Here is a 15,346-nt window from a genome sequence, read left to right as displayed (position 1 = left end):
ATCACTGCTACTATCGTCATAATTCACCACGACCAACATAACCACCACCACCATTACCACGAACACCAAAATTACCAAAGCCACCTTTAATATCACGAAACAATACCACCAACGTCACCATCACAAAACATCACCACCACCACCACCACCGTCACCATTACAAAACACAACCACCACCACCACCACCACCACTGTCACTACCACAAAACACCACCACCACCACTACCGTCACCATCACAAAACAACACCACCACCACCGTCACTACCACAAAACACCACCACCACACCACCACCGTCACTACCACAAAACACCGCCACCACAACCGTCACCATCACAAAACACCACTACAACAGCCGCCACCACCACCACCGTCACCATAACAAAACACCACTACAACAGCCGCCACCATCACCACCGACCACCACCACGGCATTAGCCACAAGCACTATCCAGTCCATTTCCCCAATAATTTAACTACAGCTCGTAGATGAGTACATACAACATGCGATTCCTGCTCACAAATCCCCCAGCCTTCTCTCATGATCATCATCATCATCATCCCAGACTTCGTAGGGACAATCCCCACCACCACCACCACCACAATCGGAGGATTTCTCTTTCACTAAGCGGACAACTGACTTGGATTTTAATTATCCTATTGCCCACAGGTATGTCTTTTTCAATCTTTTTCCATTCTAGAATTTATGTGGACAAAACCTTATTTATTCCCAGCCCCTCTTCCTAAATCAAACCACGTATATTATTCAGGTCTGACATCCGAACGCAATTATGGGCCTAGTTTAACATTGTTGTATAATGGACAATATTTTGCGTCATTTTTATAGATTTCCATTATAACAATGAGCCCATAATGAATTGGGTTATCAGACATGGAAATAAGTGTACGTTATCCTTAATAGTAACGCGTAATGATATCAAGTTTACAATAATAATTTGTGATTATCAAACCACTACAAACCACTTTCAATAAAATTTAATTTTTGAAAAAAGAAGTAGACGTCTATCATTTAAGTATTTTTGAACATGTTTTTTATTCAAATTGACGAAATAAGATTCGATTGAGGTGTAGAATAAAAGATTTCTTACACTCTTACATTTTGGAATTCGAACTTTATTCCCAACGCGTACTCGCAAGTTCGTGCAGCGGTTGGGAATTCCGTCCAGAATTCCAAAAAGCAAGAGTATAAGAATCGTTTATTATTTTTACCAACGACTGATGAAAACTAAAACCGTCACATTTTACATCTTTATAAAACGAATTTTGAAATGGTTAATATTCGTAGTTTTCAGAGAGAATAAATAGAAGTTACAATAATTATTAACTTTACACATTAATATTTTGCCATAAGCAGTATTGAACATGGCCTTCAAAACAACATTGAATAGATGTGGCATTTGTGGCATCAAATTTTTCTTTTTAACACATTGTATTGATAATAATAATGATGATAAATAATAATAATAATAATAATAATAATAATAATAATAATAATAATAATATAATAATAATAATAATAATAATAATAATAATAATAATAATAATAATAATAATGTACTTTATTTATCCAAAATTTTTGTTGAATGAAAATGTCTATTTATTTTTGCTGTTGAAGCCAAAAATTTGTTTTTTTTTACGAATTTGTCGTAGTTGTTGGCAGATCTGAGAAAGTTAATAATAATAATAAAAAGTAAACAACAAAAACTTGAGCTTATATGTGACCCTTCTCCTCAAAACGGTATTAACTCGGGTTGGTTAAGATGTTGAAAATTGAATTTATAGCCAGAAATATCAGACTTGTGTTGAGTTTGTATGTTGTATTGAGGAGAATTGATACCATATTTTAGGATGCTAATGCCAACAATTTATATTTTTGACCAGTTTAACATTAAATTCGGATTTTAAGCATGTGGTTCGTTCCGACATAATACCGTTTGAGACGATGGGTCACATATCCAGTGTAATATCCACTAAACGTGCTCAAAATGCTTTAGAAAGGGTCACTGAACAACAGCAACACGTAACATGTAGAACGAGGCATGACGCCTTTTAGGCGATTTTACAACTTTTTTCCGACAAAGACAACGCTATTAACGTCCAGGAACTCATTTTACACATGGGTACAGTGAGAGAATGTGAGTGAAGAGCCTTTTAACAAGGACTCAACTATGCGCCGAACGAGGCTCGAACCGAGGACCTAATGATCGGAAAGCGATGACATACCACTAGACTACATAGCCGCACAATATATAAAATTTAATTAGAAGATAACATTTTTTTCTGCACATCAATTATTTTTCTTAAGCTTCAAAAAAAAAAAAAAAGGGGGGCACAACTGTACATGTGCGGCTATGTGGTCTTGTGGTATGACACTCGCTTTCGGACAGGAAGGTCATGTATTCGAGCCTCGCTCGGCGCGTAGTTGAGTCCTTGGAAAAGGCTCTTTACCCACATTCTCTCACCGTACTCAGGTGTGAAATGAGTTACCTGGCCGTTGACAGCGTTGTCGCTGTCCGAAAAAATTGTAATATCGCCTAACAGGCGTCATGTCCCGTCTTACATGTTGCATGTTGCTGTTGAACAGGGACACCTTGTAAAACGCTTTGAGTACATTTAGTGGATATTGTGCTATATAAAACTCAATTTCAATTTTTAAAAATTTTTAAGTTGTCCGGCTGACGCATTTTGGTAACGTTACGATTACAATATCCACATTCACACTGGTGTCAATTGAGGTAACGCGTGTTATGTGCTTTAATCCAGAGGTGCTTAAATGAGTCTTGTTTTACTCGAAGAAGGCCTAAGGCCGAAACGTCGTTTACTTTGTTTTGGATCTTTTATAAGAGTAATTTTTTGCTTCCTTTATTTTACTATACATTTTATGTGCTTTACCCAAATACACAACGTAGAATCAAGAGCTTCTTGTCATTCACACCTGAGTACGGTGAGATAATTTGAGTATAGCTGTTGTTTCCCCAGGACTCAACTATGCGCTGCTCAGAAAGGGACTCAAACCTTGGACCACATAGCCGCATTGAACTCTACATAATTTTAAAAAATCTCCATCGAAAATGAAAAACGAAATGATATATGTCAGAATATGACACCATTGTGTGCGCGCCACGGTGTTTTTTCTTATATACTTGGTCCTGGCATTGCATCTTTGGGAAATACCCTCTCCAAACCTGAAAAAAAAAGATATAAACAGATGTTTAAAGTTGAAAAATATAAATAATTCATTGAGTAAGATATTTGTATTTCAAGGTTCTGAAAAATATTTTAAAAAAAATTAATATTCAGCTTTATGTAGAGCAATATCCACTAAATGTGCTCAAAGCGCTTTACAATGGGTCTCTGGTCAACAGCAACATATAACATGTAGGACGGGTCATGACGCCTATTTGGCGATATTATAATTTTTCGGACAAAGACAAGGCTGATAACGGCCAGGTACTCATTTTACACCTGAGTACGGTTGGAGAATGTGAGTAAAGAGCCTTCTCCAAGGACTCAACTATGCGCCGAGCGCGAGGCTCGAACTCAGGACCTTCCGATCCGAAAGCGAGTGTCATGCCACAAGACCACATAGCCGCATACCTCGTGCTTCGCCTCATTCTTGTCATGGATGACCGACCTCATAATAAAAGCACGGTGCAGAAAACTACCAGATCCAGCGATTACAAGAAAACAAATTATTGTTTAAATTATATTAATGCTGTGCATAATTTAGTCTTAAAAATCACAACATCCACCAGCCTGATATAGATAGAATGCGCTTGGCCAAGGAGTTCACAACATTGCCATCTGGAAGTATAATGGACCAACACACAAACTCTGTGTAACCATGAACTTTTATAGTCTGGTTAATACAGTTTAGTGAGAACAACTCACAAACGCGGATGGCAAAAACAATAACAAAGGCCTGAGTGACGTCATCTGCATACTATCTATAACGTACTAAAACACAAATCTATGTGTAACCTTAAACGATTAATACAGTTTAGTGGGAACCACTCATAAATTTTAATATTGCTGGCTAAAAACAAAAACAAAGAGATGAGTGACGTCAATTTCGTTTCAACTATATTGCTTGAAGATGGGTTTATCATTTTTTACTGTATAGATAGAATGCAGATGACGTCACTGAGGCATTTGTTATTGTTTTTTGCCATCCACGTTTATTTATAATTCTCATTAAACTGTGTTAACCAGACTATAAAACTTCAAGGTTACACAGCGTTTTGTGTGTTGGTCCGTTATACTTCCGGAGGGCAATGTTGTGAGCTTCTTAGCCAAGCTCATACTATCTATATTTCTATTGGATGAATACAACTTGTTATTTTTGAACCCATTCCACAAACGGAGGTCAGTTTGAACAACATATTACTACAAGCCTTTTAACTCGTTCAACCCTAACACCAACTATATCCTTAGTTTAACCAGGTTACTTTTATCCCATGCCTATTTATTACATTTTTTTTCTGAGACAAATCATAGGCGTACTATCAAAGCTAATGTTTTTAGTTTTTACATGTTAACTCACTCAATCCTAGAGATTTTTGCTACTTTTCAAAATTGGAAAAAAATGTATTAAAAATGAGCATGTACGTAGATAATTTTATTCAACTACAATTAACATGCAAAAACTAAAAACATTGGCTTTGATACTACGCCTGTAATGTGTCTCATAAAAATGTATTAAATAGGCATGAGGTAAAAGTAACCATGGTAAACTACGGATATAGTCGGCGTTAGGGTTGAGTGAGTTAATGGTAGTTGAATAAAGCTATCTATGTACATGCTCATTTTTAATACATTATTTTCCAACTTTGCAAAGTATCAAAAGTCTCTAGGATTGAGTGAGTTAATATTACGGAAACGTGAATTCCAATTTGGACGTTTCTTTAAAAACATAACAAAATTATTAAGCCTTAACTCTCTCCTTACCGATCGTTTTCAGTATTTTTCCAAAATGGCAGGCTTACCCAGCAGAAAATATGATATTTCAAACTCAAACAATCTCTCTACAAAACAACTTTATATTCTCATTAATTAAACAAAGATCATTCTTCAAAGTTTGTGATGTACAAAATACATCTGAATAAGAAAAATGTATGTTGTGTCGTAACGAATGTGACGATTTTGCTGTAGGTGGTAAGGAGAGCGTTAAAACGAGTTAATTCATAATTTTGAATAAACGCAGATTATGATTAGAGTGAGATCAGATTGATTCGATTTTATGAGTAAAATTTTGCAAACATTTGCAGGGATGTTTCGGCTTAAGTTTTACAAATCAATACACACCGTGCGGCTATGTGGTCTAGTGGTATGACACTCGCTTTCGGATCGGGAGGTCCTGGGATCGAGCCTCACTCACTCGGCGCATAGTCGAGTCCTTGGAAAAGACTCTTTTCTCACATTCTCTCACTGTACTCAGGTGTAAAATGGGTTCCTGGTCGTTAACAACGTTGTCTCTGTCCGAAAAAAATTGTATTATCGCGTAACAGGCGTCTTATCAGATCCAACATGTTCAATGTTGCTGTTGGCCAGGGACCCGTTGTAAATCGCTTTGAGCACGTTTAATGGATATTGCGCTATATAAAAGCTCAAATTAATATAGGTGTCTTGCTAAGGGAACTGTTTTTTAATCACACCCTCACCCCACCCCCACCCCCTGTTTTTTTTCTTCATTAAATCAATTTCAACGTTTTAAAAAAATATTGCCTTAAATTTGTAATCGTTTTATATTTGAGCACGTTTAGTGGCTATTGCGCTATATAAAAGCTCAATTAAACTTATTTTAGATTTAGAGCGACACGATGAACTAACAATGTAAACCAAATTAGACTAGCCTGTGATTCGAACTTGACGACTCTTGTCTTTCTGGATCCTGTGAACATTCATTTTTATTGTTGTTTCTTGGGTGCAGACGAAGAATTTAGAGCCTGAAACTTTCCTTATTACTTTCTATGACCATTTTTGAAGCTGTTATAGATAGTTCGAAGATGACGTCACTCAGGTCTTTGTGATTGTTTCTTGCCATCCGCGTCTATGAGTAATGCTCAATGAACTGTATTAACCTGACTATAAACGTTCATGGATACACATAGTTTTGTGTGTTGGTCCGTTATACTTCCGGATGGCAATGTTATGAGCTTCTTCGCCAAGCGCATACTAACTATAGATAGTTCAAAGATGACGTCACTCAGGCCTTGGTTATTGTTTTTGCCATCCGCGTTTATGAGTTGTTCTCACTAAACTGTATTAACCTGACTATAAACGTTCATGGTTACACAGAGATTGTGTGTTGGTCCGTTATACTTCCGGATGGCAATGTTGTGAACTCCTTGGCCAAGCGCGGCGAGGACGAGAGACGCATGCGCACAACCAACATGATGTTCTCTCTCTAATAACTTTTCCGCCGGTGACGTCACAGACTATGGGTGACGTCCAATCAAAGGACGCTAGTCTTCCGCTAATCCCATTCCCTATTCATCCCTAAGGGGAAAGTTTTCTTTATGACTTACTCCAAGGGAAGACTGGAATAACCCAGACCATACTGCTGAGTCACGCCGCTGTCCCATGTCATTCGTTGAAGATACTGAAATAAAAATGACTTCCATTAAATTCGATTGAAAATGTGAACAATGCTAAACAAATAGGTTTAAAGATTTCTTTTATTTCTTTGAAGATTTAAAAATTGGATTCAACAGTCTGATGTCACGCCGCCCGGCAACGGCGGCCATCTTGGTTCTAAACAAAGAAAATCATTACTTTTTGTTTCTTCAAGCTGGCTAGAACTTTTCATATGTCTTGTGATCAGAATGTGTAAAAGTCGAAACATGATCATATTTATGTTTTTTTCCCCTATGGATACGCTTTTATGCTCGCCGGAGAAATATTTCATACGGGCGTCCGCCATTGTTCCGATAGTTTAGAGCCAGTGTTACTAAGTTACCATGCGTCATTAGGAAGGAAGTGACGTTACGACTATTTAATCCTATTGTGAGTGGGTGAAATAAATTTTAGCTTTCAAACTTAGATATGTGAGTTATTCTAAATTGCTAAAAGTAATTTTGGCCTAAATATTCTAGATTGAAGTTTGGCTTTACGATTAAATTTGTGAAAAATAGGAGCTTGACTTATCTTAAATGTGACCCTTCGCCTCAAAACGGTATAAGTCGGGTTGGTTAAGATGTTGAAAATTGAATTTATAGTCCGAAATATCAGACTTGTGTTGAGTTTATATGATTTATTGAGGAGAATGACAACCATATTTTAAGTATCTAATGCCAACAATTTATAATTTTGACCAGTTTAACATTTACTTCGGCTTTTAAGCATCTGGTTCGTTCCGACATAATACCGTTTTGAGACGATGGGTCACAAATGTTTTGGGCTTTTTTGTGCTAATATTTTCTATAAATTAGGGATCAAGGATGGGTATCTATCTGTCTACGCTCTACCAGTCATCCTCCTCTTACCACTTCTTCTTCTTCTTCTTCTTCTTCTTCTTCTTCTTCTTCTTCTTCTTTTTCTATTTTTTCTTCTTTTTTTCTTCATCTCCCGCCTCCTCCTCCTCTTCCTCCTCTTCTTGTTCTTGTTCTTGTTCATCTTGTTGTTGTTGTTGTTGTTGTTGTTGTTCTTGTTGTTGTTGTTGTTGTTGTTGTTGTTGTTATTGTTGTTGTTGTTGTTGTTGTTGTTGTTGTTGTTCTTCTTCTTCTTCTTCTTCTTCTTCTTCTACTTCTCCTTCTGTTTCCTCTTCATCTACTCCTCTTTCTTCTTATCCTCCTTCTCATCCTCCTTCGCTAGCACCGAAACCACCACCACAACCACCACCACCACCACCACCACTACTACCAACACCACCACCACCACCACCACTACTACCACCACCACCACATTAGAAGTAACTCAGATGGTTTACATCGATAACGTCAATAAATCCACCCAAAGCTACAAGATAAATAAATCTACTATTACACGATATTATATAGGATGGGTGTTGGAAACAATCAAAGTGTTTAAGGAGAGCTTCACATCCCTTTCATATCTTTTATGTCATATTATTGACAAGCTTCTCAGTGATATTTGATATTTGAATCTAAGATTAATAATGCTAAAATTTTAATGCCCTCAATATGGAAATTTCAATTTTTTAAAAAAAATTATTTTATTGAAAGTAGGACTAAAGTTTTATAGAGTCACTTACCCAAATTTTTACATGAAAGATAATTTTAACCCCCTTCTTACCAACTATAGGACAATCGTCACATTCGTTACGATACAACCAACATTTTTCTTATTCAAATATCTCTTGTACATCATAAAATTTAAAGAAAATGAACAGTGTGTTGTAGAGCATGTTTTGCTAAAGAAATTATGTATCGTAAGAGCTTTACTGCTATTGTGTTTGAGTGATAAAAAAAATATTTTTGTGCTAGTTTGGTGTGGAGTTTTGGGGAAAATCCTGAAAATGGCTGGTAAGGAGAGGGTTTAACTCTGAATTCACTTTTAGGCATCCATCTCTCCGTCAAAATAACGGCTTTACACGATGGGTCACATATTTTGCAGTTTTGTACTAGGCTTGAGTATTTTAGTTTAATATTGATGCTCGTTAAAAAAATGGCATTTGATTTTTTTTTCTCTGGCGCGTTTGCGCCATTAAAACATTTCTCTCGAGACCATTTCTAGACCATCCATTGCACATAATGACATCGACCAGACACCAGCGATGGAAAATACTCGTAAATTCTAGATTTATTTTTTTAGTGTGTGTAAAGGAAATCTTAAGACTTTCATTCTTTCGTGTTGTGCCGTGCCTCACTGCTTTGGCAGCAGTTTCTAATGGCCTTACATTACACTACAATGTTATGATAATCTATCCAGGCAACGAAATCGTTGCCGCACTTGCGTACAGTATCGAACCCGCCCGGTAGCCTCGTCACACCACAAAGCTCCACTTGATGCTCTGTGTTTCAGGTTCTTTTTTTTGTGCGTGCTTTTTGAGCTTTTTTATATAGCGCTAAACATGCTCAAAACGCTTTACAAGGGGTCCCTGCTTTACCAACAGCAACACGTAACATGTAGAAAGAAACATGTCGCCTGTTGGGCGATATTGCAGTTTTTTCCGATTGAGACAACGCTGTAAACGGCCAGGTACTCATTTTATACCTGAGTACGGTGATAGAAAGTGAGTAAAGAGCCTTATGCAATGACTCAACTATGCGCCGAGCGAGCGAGGCTCGAACCCAGGACCTTCCGATCCGAAAGCGAGTGTCATACCACTAGACCACATAGCCGCACAAGGTTCTTACTTACAACGGGTACATGTCGGACAGGCGGGAATTTCCCCACTGATGAAGCGCCGTTGTCCTTCGGCAGCAGCAGCCTCTTATGGTTTTCACACTACTATGTTATGACGATTGACCCAATCAGCAAAGTCCGGTCCGCATTCCTGCACCGTCGCGAACCGGCCCGGTAGCATCGTCACAACATACCGTTCAACTAGACGCTCTGCCGTTTCGGGTTCTTGCCAACATCGGGTACATGTGGGACAGATGGAAAGTCCCCACTTATGAAGCGCACTTGCCGTTAGGCAGCTCCTCGACCGAAGCCGATTCGCAACCACCAAGTGTCTCCTCTTACTGGTATCAAAGCCTGGCAACTTCTCACCAAGCCAGATTCTCGATCTCAGTCGATTTGCTGCTACTCAATGTCTCCTCTTGCTGGTACAGAAGCATCAGGGCTAACCCACATTGGAGACTGACTCCGACGACCCGGCACTGCCGTCCTCTGCCGTCTTCCGGATAAAGACGATGGGTAGGTTTAGCGGCCCTTCTCTTTATTCTTATTATCTTGTCCTTGCCCGACGTCTTCCCCCCCCCCCGGAAGACGGCAGGGGACGGCAGTGCCGGGTCGTCGGAGTCAGTCTCCGGTGTGGGTTCGCCCTATTGGGTCACCCCACCTTGTCGTCAGAGGGGGTGCGGTGCATAAGCCATATCGCAAGGGCAGTGGTGTTAATTCCTGTGGACCGTCCAGAGACCATCCATCCCTTGAATGCGGCTGTGTGGTCTAGTGGTATGACACTCGCTTTAGGATCGGAAGGTCCTGAGTTTGAGCCTCGCGCTCGGCGCATAGTTGAGTCCTTGGAAAAAGGCTCTTTACTCACTTTCTCTCACCGTACTCAGGTGTAAAATGAGTACCTGACCGTTAACAGCGTTGTCTTTGTCCAAAAAATTGTCATATCGCGTAACAGGTGGCATGTCCCGTCCTACGTGCTAAATGTTGCTGTTGACCAGGGACCCCCTGTAAAGCGCTTTGAGCACATTTAATGGATATTGCGCTATATAAAGCTCAATTTTTTTAATAGCCCGCTCAGATATGTGCTATAAAATAGCCACCCAAACCGGAATCCAAAAGGCTTTGCCATATTATTCATGCGTGTGCAACAGCATCATATACTGGTTCTTGATCTCACACTACTATGTTATGACGATCTATCCAGGACGCAAATCTCATCACCGCAACCGTGCACGGTCGCGAACCCGTCCGGAAGCTTCGTTACATTGCACCGTTCAACTAGACGCTCTGCGTCTTTGGGCTCTAGCAGCTGAGCATGTTCTCTAACTTCCTTTGCTCTCTTGTTTATCTTTGTCCGAGCAGGCCTGAGAGGGTGTGACAAATCCCGCGTTTTGATTGGTCAAAAATTTATCCCGGAATATACTTTAATTTTTAAAAAAAGTAGTCTTTCAGAGCCGTAGTTTATCCCGGTTTCTATATCGTGAAACGGACAATAGCAATTGATTACGACCCTTTGGATAGGACGCTAGTTTATCGCAAAGTGCTTTCCGACAAATCTGAGTGACACAGTTACCCATGATGTGTGGATGGGGGGAGGGGGGGGGGTCAGAAAAAAAAATCTTGACTGTACCGTTTTGAGTGTGGAGCGAGTGCTGTTGGCGGGACCCCCTATACTTTACATACCATGGACTACCGGCAGCGACTTCTTATAGGGGACGAAATTTGTACTATAGGAAATGAGATGAGCGGAAGTATAGCGTCCCTTGATTGAACGTCACCTTACAGAGAGAACGTCAAAATGGTTTTGCGCATGCGCCTCTCTCGTCCTCGCTTTCGGTGAAGTGTCATGCCGCTTTCACCGGAAGCGAGGACGAGAGACGTATGCGCACAACAAACATGACGTTCTCTCTCTAATCACTTTCCCGCCGGTGACGTCCAATCAAGGAACGCTACTCTTCCGCTAATCTCATTCCCTATAAGTAGATGTCTAATGGTCATATTGAACCCCTTTACCGATACACTTTATTTTGATTGGTTTGATGATGTCATAAAATGCCCACACTAGTCAATAGATCTGTGACTCGATCCCCACTAGATAAAGGTTTGTATTTTAGGGCTGATTTATTTTGTTTTGTCTCGCAGTCGTCCAGCAAAGCATTATCTTTCAACTAAGAATACATCACATACCGCTCAACAACCATTTAAGCAAAATTACAAAAGATACATCCCCTTTCTGCCCCCTATGTCAACACCCCAATGAAACAGTAACACATCACTTGCTTGAATGTCAACCTCTTGAAGACCTGAGATGCACATTCCTCCCACCAAATCCAAGCATCAGTAACACACTTTATAGTCACCTGGAACAATTACAAAAGACGACTAACTTCTACGTCATGGCACAAGACCGAAGGGCTAGAGCTCAGGTGGTTGTTGGTTTGGATAAGTAAGTAAGTAAGTCTCACAATCGTGTACATATATGCAGGTCCCTATATCCGACAATATTTCGCCATTCCATCACAATGAGCCCATAAGGAATTGGGTTATCAGGCCTGCAAAAAAGTGCACGTCACAAAATACCCTCTCCTTTTCAGATTTCTCGTATTTCACTAATTCCTGATCCCAAATCTTCAACTTTTATAGGTCAGTAAAATTGTTGATTTTTATTCGGTAATTTCATATTTCATCTTGCAAACACATATCATGGTTAAAACGGGAAACGATCGGTCTTTTGTATTTGATTCCATTAAAGGATTGTAAGTTGTAAGATATGTCTGCCCATAAAATTGTAAACTCTCTCTCTCTCTCTCTCTCTCTCCCTCTCTCTCTCTCTCTCTCTCTCTTTCTCTCTCTCTCTCTCTCTCTTCTCTTCTCTCTACCTCGTTTTCTCTCTCTCTCTCTCTCTCTTTCTCTCGCTCTCCCTCTTTCTCTCTCTCCCTATTTCTCTCTCTCTCTCTCTCTCTCTCTCTCTCTTAGTTTTTTTTTGTCCAGGTCTTTGTATGTCTATTTTTCTAAATAGCTCTTTATCCACCTACCTATCTATCAATCTGCTATTATATCTATCTATATATTCGTATAATTAATATCGATCTAACTATTTATCTATATCCATGTTTATCAATCCATATATACAGCTATCTGTTTTTCTTGCTATCTATGACATTCGTTCTGCTTCTCAATGCATAATAAAAATCAAACTGCAATAACATACGATGCCATTGGCAGAAAATAGATCCCATTTCCGGGTGCGGAACGTACAAAGCATTTATTATCTCCAACACAACAAATCAAATCCTTTGCTATGCAAATTGTCAAAAGAGTTTCTTCGTATCGTTCAGGCCTGGACACAACATATCGAATTCCAACGATACTTGATAATTGATACGCACATGATAATTATAGGACACGATTGGGGCTGGGCAGAACTTCGTATCGTTTGAGCCTTGAACAACATATCGACTTCCTACGATACTTGATAATTGATACGCACATGATAATTGTATGACATGATTGGGGCTGGGCAGAGAATCGACTATCATCTTCATGTGCCATTCGTATCAATCTTAATTTGAACTTCCCATCAGTGGCCATAGAGGACATAACATTGTACGTAGATTTCGCATGACCTGTCCAATCACACTGAATCGGAGAGTGACGAGTGTATAATGGGACATGTTCATGATAATCTTTCTGACCATGAGATTTTGCGTTTTTAGAACGTAATACACGGTGTTGGTGGTATTGGTGGTGGTGGTGATATTGTTGTTGTTGTTGTTGGTGGTGGTGGTATTGTTGGTGGTGGTGGTGGTGGTATTGGTGGTGGTGGTGGTGGTGGTATTGGTGGTGGTGGTGGTATTGGTGGTGGTGATGGTATTGGTTGTGGTATGGGTGGTGGTGGCGGTATTGGTGGTGGTGGTGGTGGTATTCGTGGTGGTATTGGTGGTGGTGGTGGTATTGGTGGTGGTATTGGTGGTGGTATTGGTGGTGGTATTGGTGGTGGTGGTGGTATTGGTGGTGGTATTGGTGGTGGTGGTGGTATTGGTGGTGGTATTGGTGGTGGTGGTGGTATTGGTGGTGGTATTGGTGGTGGTGGTGGTATTGGTGGTTGTGGTATTGGTGGTGGTATTGGTGGTGGTATTGGTGGTGGTATTGGTGGTGGTGGTATTGGTGGTGGTATTGGTGGTGGTGGTGGTATTGGTGGTGGTGGTGGTGGTATTGGTGGTGGTATTGGTGGTTGCGGTATTGGTGGTGGTATTGGTGGTGGTGGTGGTGGTATTGGTGGTGGTGGTGGTATTGGTGGTGGTGGTATTGGTGGTGGTATTGGTGGTGGTGGTGATATTGGTGGTGGTGGTGGTGGTATTGGTGGTGGTGGTGGTTGTATTGGTGGTGGTGGTGGTGGTATTGGTGGTGGTATTGGTGGTGGTGGTGGTAATGGTAGTGCTAGTGATGATTGTGATGATGATGGTGATGATGATCATGATGACGATGATGATGATGATAATGCTGATGATGGGTGGTGTTGGTTGTGGTGGCCTGAGGTACTGTAGCAAATGTCTTAAATCAATAATGCATTTCCTAGATAACACCAAAGTGACAATTCAGAGAACAGCATAGGAATAAGATAAATATCTTTAAAAGTGTATCTGCCGCTGTTTCATAAAAAAAAATTGAGCTTTTATATAGCGTAATATCCACTAAATGTGCTCAAAGCGCATTCCCTGGTCAACAACAACATTTAACATGTAGGACGAGACATGACGCCTATTAGGCGATATTATAACTTTTCTGACAAAGACAACGCTGTTAACGGCCAGGTACTCATTTTACACCTGAGTACGGTGAGAGAATGTAAGTAAAGAGTCTTTTCCAAGGACTCAATTATGCGCCGAGCCAGGCTCGAACCCAGGACCTTCCGATACGAAAGCGATGTCATACCACTGGACCACATACAAACTTATATTTTCAGATCTTCATTTCTAGCCAAAGCACATCATAGATTACAAAGAGTTCCACCCCCACCCCTCTTTCTCCTCCTCCTCCTGCTCTTCCTCCTCCTCCTCCTCCTCCTCCTCCTCCTCTTCCTCCTCCTCCTCCTCCTCCTCCTCCTCCTCCTCCTCCACGTCTTTTTCACCTTCTACTACCACCAATACTAAATTAACAACCAAAGGCTGATAACTGTTGTATTGCGTCTTTTGACAAAACACACCTTTGTCAATTTTCCCAGTTACCTTTTATCTCTCTATCGGTCAGGATGACCTCTACAACTTGTTTTTTTTTAAATAAAAAAATAGAGCTTTTATATAGCGCAATATCCACTTAACGTGCTCAAAGCGCTTTACAAGGGGTCCCTGGTCAACAGCAACATTTAACATGTAGGACGAGACATGACGCCTGTTAGGCGATATTACAATTTTTCGGACAAAGACAACGCTGTTAATGGCCAGGTACTCATTTTACACCTGAGTACGGTGAGAGAATGTGAGTAAAGAGCCTTTTCCAAGGACTCAACTATGCGCCGAGCGAGGCTCGAACCCAGGACCTTCCGATCCGAAAGCGAGTGTCATACCACTAGACCACATAGCCGCACAACTTGTCAAAATTATTGTCCCCAAGAGAATAATAGAATAATAATATAATAATACAAGGGATTCCCGTAGCTCAGTTGGTAGAGCACTCGCTTCTCACGCAAAGGGACCGAGATCGATGCAGGGTGCAGTCGAGTTTTTCTTTTCTCACTCTCCCTGTCTACCCAGCAGTGAATGGGTAGCTGGGTCTGTTAGATCTGGCGGAAAGTACTTTGCGATAGACTAGTGTCCTAACCTAAGGGTAGCAGGCAATTGCTATTGTCCGTTTCACGCTATAGAAACCGGGATAAACTCCGGCTCCGTGGGCCTTGTGGATCTGAAGGACACAAAAAAGACAAAAAAAAAACAAAACAAAAAAAAAAAAACAAAACAAAAACAAAACACGCACGTACACACACACACACACACACACATATATATATATATATATATATATAT

General features: G+C 40.2%; 1 protein-coding gene across 1 annotated transcript in view; it reads left to right on the top strand.

Moving 5' to 3' along the window:
* The first annotated feature begins 361 nt into the window (after positions 1-361).
* LOC144976146 (uncharacterized) overlaps positions 362-15,346 on the top strand; it is a 217,287-nt gene continuing 202,302 nt past the window's right edge. The window contains exon 1 of the mRNA XM_078920328.1: positions 362-669. Within this exon, the coding sequence (XP_078776454.1) occupies positions 489-669 (181 nt within the window). The 5' untranslated portion in view covers positions 362-488. The remainder of the gene's footprint in view (positions 670-15,346) is intronic.

The sequence above is a fragment of the Berghia stephanieae genome, chromosome 7 (assembly GCF_034508935.2).
Source record: "Berghia stephanieae isolate SIO BIC M18660-M18661 chromosome 7, UCSD_Bste_1.3, whole genome shotgun sequence".
In the NCBI taxonomy this organism is placed as follows: domain Eukaryota; kingdom Metazoa; phylum Mollusca; class Gastropoda; order Nudibranchia; family Aeolidiidae; genus Berghia; species Berghia stephanieae.
Note: the sequence above shows the minus strand (reverse complement) of the source record. Positions and strands in the feature narration are given on the sequence as shown.